We start from the raw sequence: 18309 nt of genomic DNA, 5'->3' as shown, positions 1-18309 counted from the left end.
CCCCTGGTCCCCAGGAGCAGCGTGGGCGCATTGCCAGAGGCCTGTCTCTGTTCTGGCTTTTCTGAGGAGCCACCACGACCTCTGAGTACACAGAAGTCACACCCTTCTTCCCTGCCTGAGCATGGGCGGGTCTGGGCTGAGGGTACCCGATAGTCTCCCTGGGGCATCTGTGGGGCCTCATCAGGCCGTGGCAGGATCCCAGCCTCACCAAGCAGGGTGGCGGCCCTCGAGGACAGAGCGGGCTCCAGGTGGCCTCCAGGTCCCTGTCCTGTCCTCCTGGCCCTGAACCTTAGGAGTGACTCCAGGAGAGCCCTGGTGGTAAGAACCGACTGATCTCTTAGCCAACGAGAGGGACAGCCAGAACTCAGGCAAGGCCCAGAAGAAAGCAGGCAGTGAGCTAGAAGAAAGCAGGCAGCGGGCTGGAAGAAAGAAAAGTGCTTTTGGGCCCTCCTTGGTGGGTTTCATAGCAGGCTGGCTATATCCACAGTGACAGGGAAAGCTGGGAGACTCCCCAGATAGGAGGGTCTGGGAGTCTCTGCCCAGGTTCAGAACCCTCTGGGCTATTTGGAAGCTATTCTGAAATCTGGGAACAGCCCAGATTTCAAAGGCAGGCATGGGAATGGGAATCATGTGACTTTGGCTAAGTCATGTCACCTCTCAAAGCTTCGGTTCCTTGTCTGGAAAATGGTGATAGTTTACTGAGCTGTGGTGAGAGTTGAATGAGGCGAAGCCAGGTGAGCCCGGCCCCCAGCCAGCTACACAGAGAGAGACCAAGACCTCAGATAGAGGGGACCATGAGGTGGAGCCATGGCTAAGACTCAGACCCAGAGGACCCCCAGGGACCGTAGCCCAACCCAGTCACTACAAAGTCCTTTATTAACAAGTCAATAAAAACAGAAGAGAGAGAGATTGTCAAAATGCTTTTCTCGGGGGCCCCAGAGGGGGAGGCACTGTCAGGACTCACCTGGCCAGGGAAGGCAACCCCACCAGAGGCAGAACAGAGGTCAGAGCCCTGTCTGGGGGACAGCTGGCCCAGGAAGGCTGAGGGGGGTGGCTCGGGCCTCAGGCAGGGACTGTGCAAACGCCGAAGCCGCGCAGGGAGTGATGGGTTGGGGGCTTAAGCCCCGAGCACCGTGTTCCCCTGTGTGGGCAGACACGCAGTCAGGCTAGCACCTGCCCACTCCACCTGCGAGTGCACACAGGTGTCTGCGTAAAAGCCGGTGCCCGCACGCAGCTTACATACAGAGAGCAGAACGAGGGTCCCTGGCAGAACAGGGGGCTCATTCCGGAGCTTAAGGAAATAGCTTTAGAGAAGCCTTTGGAAGCCTGGGTCGAGGGGAGAGCAGGGTGGCTGCTCTGTTCCCCATGGGACTCAGGAAGCCAGGCCTTCCTGCCGCCGCTGGAGGACCTCGATGACGCTGCCGATACCGTCCTCGGGCACCTGAGGGCAGGTGGGCAGGAGGGAAGGGTCAAGGCAGAAGCTGACCAAGGCCACCCCTGACTTCCTGGCCCAGCTGAGACTACCTTCGGCCGCCCACATTTCTGGGCCTCACTCTCCCCTCAGGAGCTCCCCCAGCCCCAGCCCATGGTGCTCACCAGGGCGTGGTCGAAGTTGAAGGTGCTGATGTAGTAGGCAGAGATGTCAGCGGCTGCCAGGGGACCCGCAATCTGCGCCACGATGCCACATTCATCTAAGGGTGGTGGAGGAGGGGCACATGTGGCACATGCCGGTTGCTCCCCAGACACTCCCCAACCCCCCAACACCAGGAACGGCCCTCACCAAAGCCCAGGGGCTGCCCGCCGATGCGCACCATCCTCCACAGCTCCCCTGAGGAGCTGGTCAGCAGCAGGTCACTGGGGAACCTGGGGAGGGAGATGGGTGATGGGCAGGGCACCCCCATCCACCCCTGCCTGACCATGAGCTCTGGGACAGGTACACCTGCTGACCTCAAAGTCTGATGCCCCACCTCCTCCCTGCCTGGACTGGCTGGGGCCTGGGGCCCACCCGGGGTCAGGGGTCACCTACTTTTTCTGTGTTTCAGCATCCATGACAATGGAGATATAACCCTCGATGAGGGAGAAGGCAAAGAACGTGATGGAGCTGGGTTCAGGACTGCTAGAGGCTGCCTCCTTGGGGGTGCTGAGGAGGGATGGGAGGTTTAGGGGTTCTGCCAGGCACCCAGCCTACTGCCCCTGCTGGAGGACCCCGATCAGCCTCCAGAACCCTGGGAAGGAGCTGGCATGGTGGCCTGGGCAGGCTCTGCTGTCTCTGCTACCCGCCCAAGGGTCCAGCCCTCTGGAAGGTGTGGGTGGGGATAGGGGAGGACAATGAACCCAGCCTGTGCCAAAAACAAAGGACCCCACGGTTAGAGGGCCAGACCAGGGCACAGCTCAGAGGACACCACTGGAAAGAGATCCAGCTTTGGGGCAAGAACCTTCCCCGAACATCACTGAAGCACAAGTGAGTGTCATGGGCTGCCAGGAATCCCAAGAGAGGACAAGGGAGAGTTGCAAAACTGATGGATGGGTGGAAGGTGGGGGGACAGAGTGTAGGGAACAGTGGCGTGAGGACAAAGACGAAGTTCCAAGGTCCACCTGTGCGAGTAGAAGAGGACATCTATGAGGGTGGTGGCGATGGCTGGAAGCGTCTCAGGGTCCAGTGTGAGGACACAGAAGCGGTTCTGTGGGCTCTGGATGGGATGCACCGTGGGGCTGAGCCCTGCTGGAGGACAGCAGCAGGTGAAAAGGTGACCGTGGGCTGGGGCGCCCCCTGGTGGCCAGCCAGGGAGAGGCGTGGGCCAGGGGCGGGTCTTGTTATCCAGGAACTGGCCAGGGTCCTCCTGCCCCATTGCGGCCTACAAGGGAAGGGATCCAGTGGGAAGAGGAGGCCCTGCCCAAGTCCAGGTGTCAGAGGGCGGCCCTCACCATGCTGAGTGCGGGGAAAGCCATTGCTGGAATCATCCCTCGTCACAGGCACAGGCTCTCCGCCCACCTCGCGGTAAATGTCGAACTCCTGGGCCAGCGTGTGGATCACCACGGACAGGTCCTGCTCCCGCACCTGGGCCACAGCAGATGGCACATCACATGGGCTCCCAGGTACCTATATCCACCCTGCTCTGCATCAGCACCAGCAGGAAACTCACCAGGATGAAGTCCGTCTGGTAAGTGGACAGCATCAGCACAGACACGTGGTGCTCGGCCAGTGGCGCGATGACCGAGCGGGCGATCTTGGTAACCCCAGCAGCCTGCACTGCCGCACCGCTGTGAGACGACACGTTCAGCACCAGCCATGTGGCCTCAGCTACTTGCAGAAACTCAGATGGGGGCAGCTCTGTGGGCAGGGGACATGTCAGGTCAGGGTTTGCAAGGCTGGCCCCTGCCCCTCTCTGAGCCTCAGTTTCCCTCTCTGTGCCTTGGAGGGCTCCATCAAGGTAAGGGCAGGTCTGCAAGCTGGGGCTGTCTCCCCCCAGTTCTGCTCCTGAAGTCCCTATGTGTGCAAAGACTGAGAAAGGCTTCAAGTGCTGGCCTGGTGGCATTGAAACTTCCCACTTAAGATCAGAGGTTCAGATTCAGACGGACCTGGGTTCAAATCCCAGCTTTGTTAATTTGTCTTGTGACCTGGGGCAGATGATTTGAGTCTCAGTTTCCTCATCTGTAAAATGGGACGACAATATGTACCTCACTACCGTGTCTTCCGTGGGTTAGCAGAAGCTTTATACCACAGGGCACCACCAGGGGGCATTCGCAGATCAGGTTGGCTGGGGGACTGCCTTTTCCCCTTTTGCAGACCCAGACTTCCCTGAAGTAAAAACAGGGAAACTAAGGCCTGCAGTGGAGCAGGGGGACAGGCCAAGCTCCAGCTAGCTCGCCTGAGACTCCAAGCCTGTGAGGATGGGCCGGGCCAGCAGCAGAAGGAGGAGCTAGGCGTCAGCTCCAGGGCCCAGGGAGGGCCCAGGCCGGCGTCCAGTCCTGAGCAGGGGCCAGGGCCTGGGTGGCTGCTATTCACCCCAGCACAGCCAGGAGGCCTCCAGGACCCTCCCCTGAGATGGCTGCCTACTCCTGCATTCCTTCCCTCGGACTCCTGGAGTTCCCAGACCAGCAGGGGAGGAGGTGACCCAAACCAGGGAGATAAGACCAGGAGGAAATCATACCCAGGGACTTCTAACAGCAGCACTTGCCTGGAATCATAACAGAGGCCCTCCTGCAGGCCTAAGACTGCTGAGTGCCCTTCAGCGGTTTTGAGTTTATAAAGCCCTCATGGGACCCTGTTTTTCAGAACCAGAACTATACCCATTTTACATAAGAGAAAACAGCTCAGAGAGGGGAAGTGATTTGCTCAAGGGCACACAGCCAAGGAGTGGTGGAGTAGGATTCGAACCCTGACATATCTGCTTTTAAGGCTTAAGCTCGTGGGATGGATCCCAGCAACTGGTGAGAACCCTACAGAAGGGGAGCGCGACAAGCCCCTCCCGTACTCCCGTTCCCCAGACCAGCCCCCACCTTTAAAGCCCTCCTCATCCACCATAAGTGTGTAATCCTCAGGGGTCTCCGTCAGGCTGAAGAACTTGCACCTGGTTGGGAGTGGGGAGCATCTTCAGTTTGGTGTGGAGAACTGGGGATTGCGAGTGGATGTCTCTCCATCTGCCCCAGACACCTCCGCGACCCCGGGCCAGCGCCTTCCTGCCCCCTCGGCCTTTAATTTCCAGGGCAATGGGATGTTAGGCCCATCTCCGGGGTTGGGGGCTACTTTCCGGCCTCCCGACCTCTCCAGGAGCCTTCCACCCCTCCACTCCTGGAGGGAGGAGAGGTTCACACCCGCGGCGACAGCCTTAGGGGCGTCGGACCTTGGACCCCCTAGTCCAGCCCCTCTGACCTGAAGGGAGGTGTCCTGGAAGGAGCTCCCCGGAGTGATCAGGTAGGAATGCCCACATTTGACACCACTGAGTTAAGCATTGCGCATCCCAGGCTGTTTGCGCTTTGCCCCTCGGAGGGGGCCTCACGGGGCCGCATAGGCTGTGGTCCCCCAGGCCGGATGGCGGCCGGAGCGGGAGAGCCCTCCCCACCCGCTCCCGCCCGCCTGCCTGCCTGCCTTACGGCGATCCTAATCCTCCGACCCTGGCCCGGAGCGACAGCAGAGCCCCAGACCCCATCTGCGCTCCCGAACCCGGGCGCGCACCGGCTGCGGTGGGGCAGGAAGAGCAGCTTGATGAGCGGGTGGGTGTAGAGCCAGAGACCCGGACGGGCGACGCTCAGCACCCGCACCCGGTGTTCTAGGATGTGCAGCTCCATCGCGGCTCGCGCGGACCCGACCCCACCGCGAACTAGACCCAGGCCGCGCGGGAGGCGGGGCGGCGGGGGTGGTGCCCGAGCCTTAAAGGAGCCGCTGCGCGGCCGAGTCCACGCCGTCCGCTACGCGGCTGACCCGCCCAGCCAGGCGCGGCGTCCAGCTCTTTGACGGCCACGCCCCGCGGGAAGAGAAGCCTATTGGGTGGTCACGCCTCCTCCTAATACCAGAACCGCTTTCCAGCACACCGAGACCGCCCCGAACGCCTCCGCCTTTTTTAGCACTGGCTCGGGGATAGACCCCACCCCGTCTGACTCCTCCAGGTCCCGCCCATGACGCGCCCCCTCCCTGGGCTCCGCCCTTCCCGCGGAACGGCAGCTGCGCAGCGGGTGGGAGCATCCAGGAGGCTAGGGGACGTTTCTGTCCTTCTGGCACACACGTGGGTTTTATGATTGAGGTCCTTAAGACAGAAGGACCACGAAACGAACTGGAGCTCGGCTGGGACCAGAACGCTGCCCCAAACCCCTGGAGCGATGAGAGGCATAGGTCGGCTTTGCAGCGCCGTCCACCGGGCACCTTTCCCTCTCCTGCCTGTGGTGGCTGCAGGGGGCAGGGCCGCCAGCACAAGATTGCGATTGATACCTACCCTTCCCCGCTTGCGAGGGGGCTGACAAGTTGAAACCTGGCCTGGTAGCCCCACTTGTTCCTCTCATCCAACTTTCAAAATAGAAGGCACCCCGCCAGGGACACACAGAGATAGAATTCTAGCCACCTCTGCCTGAGCGACATACTTTGGGTTAGGGGGCTGGAGGTGGCCAAGGCCTAAGACTTGAGGTCCCTCGATACAAACAAAACCCAAAAGTGCTTGAGCCAGTGATGCCCAGTGCTCAAACTTTGGTGGGGGAGGCCCATGCAGCTGAGGTTCAGTGAGTACTCAGACCTCAAGCCTGAAACTTGAGCCCCAAAGCCTGCAGCCATTAACTGGCCTGTGCACATCTAAACTTGCTTCAGGTTCAAGGAGGCCCCCAGCACTGGCAGACACCCCAGATCTTATCAGGCCCCCACAGGTCTAAGAAGACCCCAAGGCTGAGCAGGCATCAGCATGTCCATGTTGGCTCCATGCAGGGCCGATAATGCTCCAGGGGACCCTTGTCTGCCGGGAGCACCCTGAGGCCTCAGATGTAAGGCTTTGAACCAAGTAGATTAAAGCAGGCCTCAGGCCTGATTGGGACCCAGCAGGCCTGAGCAGGCCCTCTGCCTGCTCTGGAGCCCCCACCACAGGCAGATGGAAGCCAAGCTAAGCCTCCTCCCTGGACTCTCGGGCTTGACACATTCCTGTGGGACACTGTGTAGCCACCACATCCTGGCCTATCCCCTGGAGGACTAGGGGAAGGAGGAGCCTCTCAAAGGCTGAGCCCATCTCATCAATGGCAGGTGCAGATAGAGTGGGAAACCACAGGGCTGAGGGGAAGGAGGCAGGAAGTGGGGTGGCCTACCCTGATAGTCTCTTGAGACCCTTCACCTCCCTAGGCCTCAGTATCCCCAGCTGCACCAGGACAGGATGTTCCAGGCCCAGGCGAAGCCTGAAAGCTCCCAGGGAGGCTCTGCTCCTCCCTCTCCTGCCCCCTCCCGTTCTGGCCTGGCCTGGCCCGGCTTGGTCATCTGCCAGGAACAGCGCTATTGTTTGACTGGAAAAGCTGCTTCCTCAGCAGAAGGGGGGCCTCTCCCAGGGACACCCTGTCCTTGCCCTCACCAGTCATTAGGTTGTGACCGCAGTGCCTGCCTGGACCCTCAAGGGCAGAGTCAGGTCTCCTGCAGCCCTGGTCAGTAGAGGAAGCTGAGTGAGGGGCTCTTGGTGCAAATCTGGCTGAGGCTGGGTGGTTCCTTTCCCGCTCAGCTCATGTTTCCTCATCTGTAAAATGGGGCTAATCAAGCCTACTTGACCAGTTCAGCCTGGCACTTGGCGAGTGTTCAGTAAATTGAAGGTGGCATTTTATCAAAGACCCACACTTCGCCCCTCTCCCTGAGGGCTGAGCCTGTAAGGACATTTATGGTGCTCCACCCTGGGCCCCATCCCTGACCCCAACCCAGAATGAGCTCTCAGAAACTTACTGGAGCCTGAGGTAGCATCCAGGCCAGGCCTTGAAGGAGGAAGACCCTGAAACCTCCTCCTTAGGAGTCCCTGCCCCCTTGGTGGTGGGTGAGGATGAGGCCTAGGGAGCACGCCCTACTCTGCCCAGCACTGAGCTCCAGCCCTAGTGTCCCTTATCTGTGGCAGAAGGTAGACATAAGGCAGTGGGGATCGGGTGAGTGAAAATGGGGGTTAAGAATGGGGGCTGGCCAGGGACTTGGCATGTGCTCTGGTAAAGGTACCTCTCAGAGAGACTCTGGTGCTGGGCTGGAGCCCAGGAGGAGGGGCTCTGTAGGGCAGAGAAGAGATGCTGAGCACCAAGGTGACCAAGGTGGTATACGAGCTGTCTACACAAGGCTGTTTATTTCTGTACAAAACCATGTTTCTATTTTACACAAAGAACACCCCACCCTTTCCCCTCACACCAGCACCCTAACCCTGGGGAGCATCCCCCCAGGAGGAGGGGGCTGAAGGAGGCCCCACCCCCAGGCCCTAGCTTCTGCCTGCCCTGGCTGGGCCAGCCCGAGTGCCACTGTAAAGAAAATAAATAAGGAGGCTCAGGCAGAATCTGTGTTGGACCAGCCAGACTCCAGCCCAGTGGCCAGGCGGCTTGGCCCTCAGAGGGTGGGCAGGCCGTGGAATGTCAGTTCATGAACCGTGTAGGTATGTGGAGACCCCGCCCTGGAGGCCTGAGCTGCCAGGGTTACAAATAGGTGTCCTCACTCTCTTGGGATGTCAGGCTCTCCTGGGAGCAGTGGTGGGCTGAGACCTGGGGAGCCGAATCCTGAGGGGCTGAGTCCTGGGGGCCTGAGTCCTTCGGGGGCACATGCTGTGGGGGACATGCATCTCCTGCAGCGGCCACCACCATGGCTTGATTTGGAGCTGGGGGCTTCTCCAGCTGCCCTCTCGCCTTCGTCTGCTTCCGCTGCTCCTTCTGGGCCTGCTTGGGTGGCTTGGGCTTGGCTTTGGAGCCAGGGAGGGGGACATCTGGGGGCAGGCGGATGGACGGTGAAGGTTGTAGGGCAGGCCGGGGACCGGGTTCTGCGTCCAAGATGGCCTTGGCACCATGCAGCCTGGGCGGGGAGCAGCACTGCAGCTCACCCCGGGTCTCCTGCCAGCGCCGCAGCTGGATGAGGTGTTCGCGCTCAATCTGGCGCTCTGTCACAGGCAACTCCACCACCTGCCGGGGCAGTGACACAGGCAAGTGGGCGCCAAGAAGAAGGACCTTCCCCTTCTGCCTCCCAGCCTGGGCCCCCAGTCTTTCTCAGCATCCCCCAGCCCTGGCCACTAAACACTGACCTCAGGAAGGATGAGGGTCTAGTCCCAAGCTGCAGTCACAAGCCCCAGTGCTGAGTGCTAGGTGAGCTGGACACTTGAGACTCACCGCCTCAGAGGAGAAAGCTGCCCACAGCTTCACGAGTCCACCTGCCTGACTATGGGGCTGAAGGGGTAAGACCCAGACAGACAAAAACCTGCTCTCTGCCAACCTGTCCTCCACCACTGCCCAGGGCAGCCTGGCTGCTTAGGCTCAAATTCCAGCTCCACCTGGGTGGGTGACTTTAAGGGGAGTTGCTTAGTGATTCTGCCTCTGTAAGCCTCCATTTCCTCATGTGTAAAAGCTGGCCACGCATGTTCCATCTAATTGCCCCTGAGAGACAAGTATCCATAAAGAAAGAAGAAAGGGAAATAAGAGCTAAGGCTGTGAATGGGGTACCAGGGAGGAAGAGGGGGCCGTGGGTCAGCACTCTTTATTCCCAAGCGGCTCGGATCCAGAAGGCCCTGCAGAGCCAGGCCTCTCTGTGTCCCATGCTCCTCACCAGACAGAAGGATGAGGTCCGCCCACATGTTCTGGGCCGCCTAGCAATGGTCCTGGCATAGGTGACCTACCCTCAGGGGCTGAGGGTTAGAGGGACCCCCTTCAAAGGACCCCCACCTGTCTTCTTCCCTCCCCGTGGTAAGGGGCAGGCGCGGGCTGTACCTCCTGGACCAGGAAGGCCTCCTGCATGATCTTGGGGCTGAGGCTCCGCAGTCGCTCGATGGTCTCATACTGGCCCTGGCAGGCTTTGACCTTCTCGGGGGAGCCCAGCGCGTGCTTCAGCAGCACCAGCCCTACCCGGAAGATGATCTTAACTCCTGCATGGGGGATGGGCAGTTAAGTACAAGGAGCCTTTTGGGGGTTTCTCTGCAAAGAGAGGCTGCTGGGAACAGGAGTGCTCCCCCCAAGCCCAGCCCAGTACCTTCGCAGAAGAACATGTCCCAGACGCGTAGCACAGAGCTCCAGGGCAAGGTTCGGGAGAAGGCGCACATGAACCACTCTGTCATATAGAGGAGCGGGTCGATCTTCTGACGGCTGAGGTGCTTGTGGGCCACCGGCGACACCTTCTGCAACAGCGAGAAGAGGATCTCCCCGTCCAGCTGGATCGCTTCCTGGGGAGACATCGAGGCCGTGGGACCATGACCGTGGGCTGCAGGAGCCAGGGCAGAGACTACACCCCAGCACCCAGCACCCAGCAGGCTCAGGCAAGTTCCGCCTGCAGGGTGTCTGCCTTTGCCAGGTGCTAGGATACAATGATGAGCAAACCAGAGCCAGCTGGTCCCCCGGAGGAGCTTATCCCAAGAAGGGCACATGAGCAAAAGAGGCTGGGGAGGGGAGGGGCTGAGTGCCTCTAACAAGGCTGGGGCAGGACTGCTCTCGAGCACGTGCTGGAGGGCCTCGTCTGTCTGGGTCAAGAAAGCTCCCTGAGGGCTAAAAGCTGAAGCAAAAGAGAAGTTTTTAGGGGACAGCACGGGGATGAGAGCTTCCAGGCAGATTTTAGCCTAGGCCAAGGCCAAGGGAGGGAGGAATTTGGTGCCCTGGAAGAACTTCAATCCTGCCAAGTGGCCAGCCAGAGCAGCTAGAAGCTGAGATGAAAGTCAGTGTAGAAGGGATAACATCGCAGTCCAAGAGACTTAACCCTGGCAGGCCTTGGGACTTCAGCCTGAAGGCAACAGAAGGCCGGGCAGTTTTTAACCTGGGCAGGAGTTACTATGAGAGAAGGGCCTGGAGGGGCCACAGAGGGTGTCCAGCCTGGGGCAGGTCCCAGGCCAGGCGACCACTCACCAGTTTCTCGCTGTAGTATCCGGGCAGGTACTTCTCACAGATCTGTACCAGGCACCAGAAGGCTTGCTGTGGGCGAGAGAGACGTGAGGCCTTGCCATTGGGGGTTCCCCACCCACCCCTCGGCCTGCCCAGGGCCTGGTGGTACCTCAGCAGGCATGTGCATGAGCAAGACGGCGGCAATGGGAGCCTGGGCCTGGCAGTAGCCCTCCTCGGGCCGGTACAGCGTGTAGGCCTTCAGCACACGGAATAGGTCCTGCTGGCTGTGGAGAGGCCAGGCAGAGCAGTGATGACCGGGGTGACTCTGCTACCCACAGCCTTTACCTGTGCCCCACTGGACCAGCCTGCCTCAGAATCTGCATCTCCCTTGAGAGGGGAGGTGATCTGCTTGTGGTCACCAAGGGATCAGTCTCCTACTGGAGCACATGGACTCTCATGTGCCCAGAGGAAGGAGGTGGGGAAGGTCTCCCCCATGACAGGGGCAGAGGCTCAAAGAGAAAACAGGGAGCAGGGCCAGGGCAGGATGTAAGGCTGTGTCAGGGCTGGAAGTAGGGGCCCCTCACTCAGCAGCTATGGCCTCTTGGCCAGGCCAGCTTTGTCCCTGCGTCTGTCTTGGTCCCCTTGCCTGCTCCGTCTCTCCCCTGCATACCTTCCACTCACCCAACTCTCTCTATCCCTCTTTCTCCCCAACAAAACCTGTTTCCCGAAGAGGGCCAGGCCAGGCAAGCTCTAACACTCTGGAGTCAATGAGGAAAGCCCCCCCTAGAGGTAAGAGGAGATGCTGAGAACACACATCAGACTCAAACCAAAAAAAGGGAAATGCTAAGAGTGGAGTTGGGGGCACCCAGCTTCTGAGGCCCTGAATTCACTGTACCTCCTCAGACCCCTTAGAGACAGGGCCTAGAGCCACCTCCCACCTCACAAGGCCCAGCCTGCTCACCCGTGGCCCCCCCGGGACACAAACATCTCATGGAATGGGAACTGCCGGTGCAGGTCACGCTCAATCACGTCCAGCCACTTGGGGTCCCCAGGGGACATGTCCAGCTCCTAGAAGCAAGGGCACATATTAGGGGCTGGGGAGGATGGAAGTGGGCATTGCTGCCAGGACATGGCTGCCCAGGGATTAGGGGAGGGAGGCCTCCACCAGGGGCAGTGCCCACCCAAGCCCATCACAGACTGGGCCTTCCCGAGGACAGGAAGAGAAGCTCAGGTAAGGACGCCTGGGCAGGGACAAAGGGGCAAGGAGGGAGGAGCCCTGGAAACCTTAAACCTGGCTCTAGGAAGACCGATGCGGGCAAGAGTGTCCACTCCAGCTGTGGCTAGAAGGACCTCTAGACATTTCATTCAGGAGTCAGTTAGATACATTATGTCACATCCTTAAGACAGAAGGCTGCTTCTCTGAGCAATAGCTACCAGCTGTTCCCACTTCTCTGAGCCAGGTGCTAAGCTGGGCACAGGGTACCTGTGGACCTCACTGATCCTTCTCCTCAGCCTCCAAAGATAGGACCTATCATTACACCCTGTTCGCAGATGAGAAAACTGAGTGTCAAGGCCTCATGGCTAGAAAAATGGTGGAGCTGGGACTGGAAGCCAGGTCTGACTGAGAGCCATCCATCCCAGCTCCTCAGCTACGTGCCTCCCTGTGCAGGTGGCGTCACCTATCCAGGAAGTGAAGTGTGTGTGAGATCTGCACAAAGCTCTTTTTGGAAGGACATGACATCTGTCAAACCTTAACCTCAGATACTTCTCTGGGTGCCGAGGTTTCAACAAAGTTTTACTCTTTTCTTTGAACCTCTGTGAACATTTCAGTATGTGCACCTTTACAAAACAACAAAACCATTACAAAAAGGAAAATCTTTTCTTGGTCATTTGAAATGTTCTCTACCTTGATTTGCATGTTGGTTACATGAATGTGTATTATTTATCAAAACTCACTGAACTGCATGCACATTCAAGACCTATGCATTTTACTGTATGTAAATTCATACCTCAATTTTTAAGAAAGAATGAAAAAATAAATAAGGAGGAAGCCCAGAGGGCTGAGCAGGGAAGCAGAGTATTCACCAGAGGAACCAGAATGTCCTCAAAGGCGTGGCCCAGGCACTTTCATGGGGGTGTTGGTTTAAGTACAAGTTGCCTGCAGGGCAGGGGCAGCATCAGGGAAGGCCCTCAGGAGGGAGGCCAGGTCCTCGGCAAACATACCCAGTGGGCACAGACCCAGGCCCTGCCCTGAAGAGCAGGTGACTTCATACAAGCCCCTTTCCCTCTCTGGCCCTCAGTGGGAGTGTCCTAGCACTAAACTCAAGAACCTAGGGTGCCAGGAACTTGACTAGAGAGTAAGGACTGAGAGGAGCGGCTGACAGAGTGTTCAGGGCTGGAGGGAGAGGGAGGGGCTGGGACCTCCACAGAGCCCTAGAGCAGCCACATAGCAGAGAGGTGGATGCGTGCCTCTGGAGCCGCAAACACACTTGTGATGGGGGTCTGTGCTGTGCACCTCTAGGTACTGTCTGAGCGCAGTGCAGGTTTGCTTTTGTCAGAAAGGGGAAGAGGGCCCCACAAATTCTCCTAGCAGTTCCCATGAGGTAGAAACCCGAAAACCCCAAAAGTCAGTTCCTAGGATGTTCATCTGGTACCTCAGCAGCCTAAGGCACTTGGCCACACATGGTTGGTGAGAAAGGAAAAGGGGGTAGCTGCAGATAGAAAGGGCATCGGCAGACAAGCAGGTACCACAGTCACGGGGCCTGTAGCCTCCACTAGCCTGAGGGGTACTGGCGCCATCAGAAGGTGAAGCCAGAGAAGAAAACCAGGTAAAAAAGGACAGGGAGGTCCTGCCTGCCCAAGGAAGGAGGAAGAAATAGCACACGCAGGAGAAGGAGGAGCCACCAGGGCCTGCAGAGCCTGCCCTGAATGCTGAGGTTGGGAGGGCCACCTGGACTGGGTATTGAATGGAGGGCCCTGTGGGGAGAGAGCACAGAAACAGGTGTATGCTGCCATCACAGACTGCCACTGTGCCCTGCCTCGGCATAGGACCCACAGCAACCAGGGGAAGCTCCTCATGCTTCCTCTGGGCCACCACAGGCAAAGTCCTTCCAGGTGTGCTCACCAACCATTCTTCCAGCCCCCAGGACTGTGCAGGAACCCATCACCCAGCTTCGGTGCATCAAGAAGGCCTTCTCTGCAAATCCACCTCCTCACACGAGCAACCTTCCAGACCCCCTGGGGGTGGCTGATTCTTCTCCGGAAGCACAGCTCTGCACGCACATGCACACAGCTCTGCATTCTGCTGCACACACGCTCACACTTGCTGAACCACACAGCCAGGAGGCTGGCCAGGCTGCCCACGCTCTTGGCTCTCATGCCTGGCTCTGGCAGCCTGACATTAACCATGGACTTGGACTGGGGCTCCCACCCCTGAGCCTCCCGCTTTGCCCAGGATGCATCCCCTAGAAATGGGAGAGATGTAGCCACTAGGAGGAAGACTCTGGAGTCGAGAGGCTGCTCCAGTGGGACCTGGTATTGGTACTCTGGGGAATAATCCAATCAGCCAGATTCAGACCTATCCCAGCCAGACACTCTACCAGCTTCCCTGCCCCTGCAAGTCCACGTGTTGCCAGCAAAAAGCTCTCACCCTCTCTAGGTCAACAGCAGGAACTCTAGGCTACCTTGCCCTGCTCCTGCCCAGTCATCTCAAGGAAAAGATTCGGCAGGACAGGAGTGTTCACTGAAGAAACATGAGATATGTCAACAAAGAGCTGGTGGTGGGCAGCTCTTCTCTGTCTCACTGTCTGCCTGTCACCAGTCCCAAGGGCCTGTGAGAAACCCTGATGCCTGGGGCCACATCTGGCAGGTAAGCCAGGGCAACCCCAGGGAATCCAACTGCTTCCCCATAATTCCCTAGGGGAGCAGGCTGGAGGAGCTGCCCAGCTCTGAATGGGGAGGTATTTTACTCTGGCCCGCCATGGGGCAGGGAGCAGCAGGAGGGATATCGGGACAGGAGAGGGATGACAACAGAGGACACCCTCTCTGGCCACTGAGTGGCATCTGACCCCTTGAGATACTTGGGCAGTTCCCTTCAGCCCCCTTGGGTTTGGCTCTGCTACATCCAGGGCTGATGACCCCAAAAGACACACAGGTGGGTTGTGCTGGCCAGGCTTGGACAAGGCAGGAGAAAGTAGAGGATGGGAGGCCAGGAGGCATCGAAGGACCTGTGGTCCTGCTGGTCAAGCCCCCAAAGGCCCAGAGCACAGGGCCCAAGGCAGTCAGGGAAATGGTCTGAGTGTCCCCTCCTGATCACCAGGAGCAGGGATGTAGCCTACTGAGCCCAGGAAAGCAAAACCTAAGTGGTCATCAAGAGAAAGAGCTGGAATAGGGGGTAGCAAATCTGGCCATTCCACTGAGGGCTGCTCAGGGCTGGAGCCTCAGTTGTACAGAGCCTCCAGGAGACACAGGTACCCAGGACTGGGCCAGTCTGGCCTGCTGGGGCCTGGGCAGTTTGGCACATGACTGGAGGTTTTGTGGACTGCTCATCCTGTGAGGTTCAGGTGAGCACATGGAGGATCGCTGCCATGGGGAGGACGCCCAGAGATGCGGAAGGGAGGGCAGGACAAAGGAAGGGAAACTTACATCAAACTTTCCAGGGTTCTGCTGTAACTTCACTTTGCCTCCTGACAGGTACTGCCAAGCACGGCCCCGCAGAGAAGGCGGGATGCCCTTTTGGCACCGCAGACGAATCTGAAAATCAAAAGGACAGCTGAGCCCATGCAGCCACCCAGGCAGCTCCCCCAGCCCAGACCCTTTGCCAGTGCATGGTGGGCCCTCAGTGCACACAGCAGCAAGAGTAGAAACGGGGAGAAAAGAGGACTTTCACCAGGCAAGGTGGCTCACGCCTGTAATCCCAGCACTTTGGGAGGCCGAGGCGGGCGGATCACCTGACGTCAGGAGTTCGAGACCAGCCTGGCCAACATGGTAAAACCCCGTCTCTACTAAAAATACAAAAATTAGCTGGGCATGGTGGTGGGCGCCTGTAATCCTAGCTACTTGGAAGGCTAAGGCAGAGAATCGTTTGAACCCAGGAGGCAGAGTTGTAGTGAGCCAAGATCACGCCATTGTACTCCAGCCAGGTGACAAAAGCAAAACTCCGTCTCAAAAAAAAAGAAGACTTTCCTACTGTTGCTACCATGCAGATCCTAAGGTGTGGGGAGAGGAGGTGACTGCAGTTAGATATGCTAACACCAGGTGATGGCAGAGTCCCACATCCCTGGTGACAACACGGGCATTCCTGAGGTCTACCATGGAATTCTAGACCCTCATAACTATCTTCTGAATCAAAATGGAACCCTACAGGCAGGCACGCTGGCTCACGCCTGTAATCCCAGCACTCTGGGGAGGCCGAGGAGGGCAGATCACTTAAGGTCAGGAGTTCGAGACCAGCCTGGCCAACATGGTGAAACCCTGTCTCTACTAAAAATACAAAAAATTAGCCAGGCATGGTGGTTGGCACCTGTAATCCCAGCTACTTGGGAGGCTGAGGCATGAGAATTGCTTGAATCCAGGAGGTGGAGGTTGCAGTGAGCTGAGATCGTGCCACCGCACTCCAGCCTGGGCGATAAAGCGAGACTCTGTCTCAGAAAAGAAAAAGAAAAAGGAACCATTACAAGTTGGGTGAACCCCATGGTCTGTCGCCTGGGAGGGCATTGCACTGTGTGCGGCTCAGCTGCAGCCCCAGGGAAGGTAGCTCATGAGATGAACCAGAATGTGCCCAGAGGTGTTGCCCAGGCACTTTCATGCAGGTATGTTGGTTTCAGCAGCCATGTGGTAGGATACCGCCAGCCTAGAGGGGAGAAATCTCAGCAGAACTCAGAAGGAAGATGGGAGCTGCTCAAATGGCTCCCTCTTTGTATTGGTCAAGAATCCCCTCTCTCCTCTCATTGACCCTGAGCTCCCAAGATCACTGGCCTGGGGCATAGGCAGCTGGCCTGAGTGTGAGTCCTGATCTCAGCTGTTGCTAAAATGGCCCAGGTCTTCCCTGCCACTCGCAGAATGGGAGAAGTGAGGGAGGAATTATTTGAGGCAGCTCATGACCCAGAGCTAGTGCTCAATTCCGGCTAGTTGTTTTTATCAGGAAAAGTTTTCCACAGGCAAAACTCAATCTGAAAACTATCAAAAGTATCATGTCTTTTACAAATGGGGAATTGAGGGTAGGGGAAAATTCATGGGGGAAATTTCATCACACAAGCAGAGTGGGGGTAAATGTGTCATACGGTCAGAAACCCTACTACCTCCTAGCTGCACCGCACAGGCTGGAGGGATCCAGCCCCGTGTACTTTCTACATCACCAGTGGGCTCCTCCTGGGCTTGGGACCAGAATGATGCTCTGAAGGCGGTTGCCCTGACCTGTCGAGGTGGGTGAGGACAAAGGCTGGGGCATCACTCCTGTGAAATGCTGTCGTGGGGGAGGGGTGAGATGGCCAATGATACTCCCTCAACCCCTGCACTAAGCAGCCTGACCTGGGGATGAGCACTCAGGGCATGAGAAGAACATCTGGATCTGGGTTTGAATCTAGCGCTGACCTTCAGCCAACCACTTCTCAACTGTAAGATCTGAATGCTAATACCTCCTACTGTGCAGAGTTGCCAAAGGAGTCCATTCGAGAGGGAAAATGTGCTTAGTGTGGGGTCTGACACACTGTCTGTGTTCAGTAAGTAATGGCTTCCTCTCTGCCCCTCCATCCCAGGTGGATGCTTGACACAGCTCAGGACCTCAGCTCACGCCTAACTTCCCCTCACCTAGAAACCCCCTTCAACAGTCCCCCTGGAAGCTCTCAGAAGAGGGAGCACAGAAGCCCTGGCCTTCCTGGTGCCCAGTGCAAACAAGAGAAAACTTTCCAAGGGTCAGAGAGAGTCAAGAACCAGGAAGGAGCCAGGCAGACAGGCTGAGGGTGGTGGGGGAAGAGTAGCGGTGGTGGGGGAAGAGTAGCGGTGGCTGGTCATAGGTGCCAAGTGAAAGCTTCTGGGACTGCCTAGAAAGAAGGCAGAGGAAGGGGGCTGAAGAGAACTGCCCAAGACTCAAGGAACAGTTTCCTGCAGCTGTGGGACAAGGGTCTCCTTAAGGAAGCCAACTTGGGCAGGCTTTGGCAAAAGGATGTGCTTTAGCCCAAAGCCACAGGCCCTTCAGGCTCTCCCACAGAGCCAAGCTCAGCAAGAGGCAGCCCCACATCATCACAGCCCCCATCATACTTGGCCTCCTCCAGGAGAGCCCTGGAACACTTCGCGGGGAGCAAAGAGCTGGGAGTACAGCCAGCCTTTCCCACTCTGGCCTCCTCAGCGTAAAGGTGCTGGAGGGGGTCATCCCTACCCTGCCTGCCTTAGGGAGGATGGTAGGGACCAATAAGGATAAAGCATGAGAAAGTATTCCCAGAAACCACAGGATTACCATTCTCTGAGGCCAGGCCTTGGGAAAGGAGGTCTCCGATGAAAGCTGAGTGAGGCCACACCCTTGCCTGCTGAACTCTGTGAGGGCAGGGCCACTGCTTAAGCCTACCCCAGGGCAGGGCCCTGTGGGACGACAGCATTCCAGCCCCTGCCCTGCCTCCCTGCAGGACCAGAATTCTGTCCTAGACATGGCTGGGAGTCGCGGAAAGGAAGGCACCCTCCCAGCAGGACTATGTATGAGTCCAGGAGAAGTGTTGGGTCTGAGCCCACTTCCTGAAACAGGTATTACCCTTCCTGTGCCATGACTTCCTGACCAGAGGGAGAACTCAAGCCTCCACAGGCAGGCTGGAAGAGCCCCCAGGGCAG

The 18309-nt window shown here is 58.1% G+C and overlaps 2 protein-coding genes across 4 annotated transcripts in view; both read right to left on the bottom strand.

Annotated features, from left to right (window-relative positions):
- Window positions 1-857: 857 nt before the first annotated feature.
- CASTOR1 (cytosolic arginine sensor for mTORC1 subunit 1) lies at window positions 858-5414 on the bottom strand. Of its 3 annotated transcripts, XM_050806758.1 has the most exons (9): window positions 5177-5414; window positions 4501-4571; window positions 3144-3331; window positions 2926-3058; window positions 2596-2719; window positions 2027-2140; window positions 1781-1863; window positions 1597-1691; window positions 858-1441 (listed from the first exon to the last, which is right to left on the bottom strand). In XM_050806758.1, the coding sequence occupies exons 1-9, from the start codon at window positions 5287-5289 to the stop codon at window positions 1373-1375; spliced, it is 990 nt and encodes a 329-aa protein (XP_050662715.1). In that variant the 5' UTR covers window positions 5290-5414; the 3' UTR covers window positions 858-1372. The 3 variants fall into 3 exon arrangements, with proteins under 3 accessions (XP_050662715.1, XP_050662716.1, XP_050662717.1); XM_050806759.1 differs by lacking the exon at window positions 2027-2140 and having other exon boundaries at window positions 2596-2722; XM_050806760.1 differs by lacking the exon at window positions 2027-2140.
- Window positions 5415-7761: 2347 nt separating this feature from the next.
- The window catches only part of TBC1D10A (TBC1 domain family member 10A), a 139871-nt gene continuing 129323 nt past the window's right edge, over window positions 7762-18309 (bottom strand). Inside the window, exons 4-10 of the mRNA XM_050806726.1 lie at window positions 15136-15243; window positions 11453-11559; window positions 10661-10775; window positions 10516-10581; window positions 9653-9842; window positions 9394-9548; window positions 7762-8595 (exon numbers count right to left, since the gene is read on the bottom strand). Of these exons, the coding sequence (XP_050662683.1) occupies window positions 8119-8595; window positions 9394-9548; window positions 9653-9842; window positions 10516-10581; window positions 10661-10775; window positions 11453-11559; window positions 15136-15243 (1218 nt within the window). The 3' untranslated portion in view covers window positions 7762-8118. The remainder of the gene's footprint in view (window positions 8596-9393; window positions 9549-9652; window positions 9843-10515; window positions 10582-10660; window positions 10776-11452; window positions 11560-15135; window positions 15244-18309) is intronic.

The sequence above is a fragment of the Macaca thibetana genome, chromosome 10, assembly GCF_024542745.1.
Source record: "Macaca thibetana thibetana isolate TM-01 chromosome 10, ASM2454274v1, whole genome shotgun sequence".
In the NCBI taxonomy this organism is placed as follows: domain Eukaryota; kingdom Metazoa; phylum Chordata; class Mammalia; order Primates; family Cercopithecidae; genus Macaca; species Macaca thibetana.
The sequence above is the reverse complement of the archived record's forward strand: the minus strand, read 5'-3'. Positions and strand labels throughout refer to the sequence as shown.

Bases quoted from the DNA above. Each gene is read 5' to 3' on its own strand.
- CASTOR1 (XM_050806758.1), bottom strand. From the start codon at position 5,289: ATGGAGCTGCACATCCTAGAACACCGGGTGCGGGTGCTGAGCGTCGCC. The intron at 3,059-3,143 runs GTGAGTTTCCTG...GCTGTGGCCCAG, and splicing joins ACCAGACGGACTTCATCCTG to GTGCGGGAGCAGGACCTGTC. The intron at 1,442-1,596 runs GTGAGCACCATG...ACCTGCCCTCAG, and splicing joins TCAACTTCGACCACGCCCTG to GTGCCCGAGGACGGTATCGG.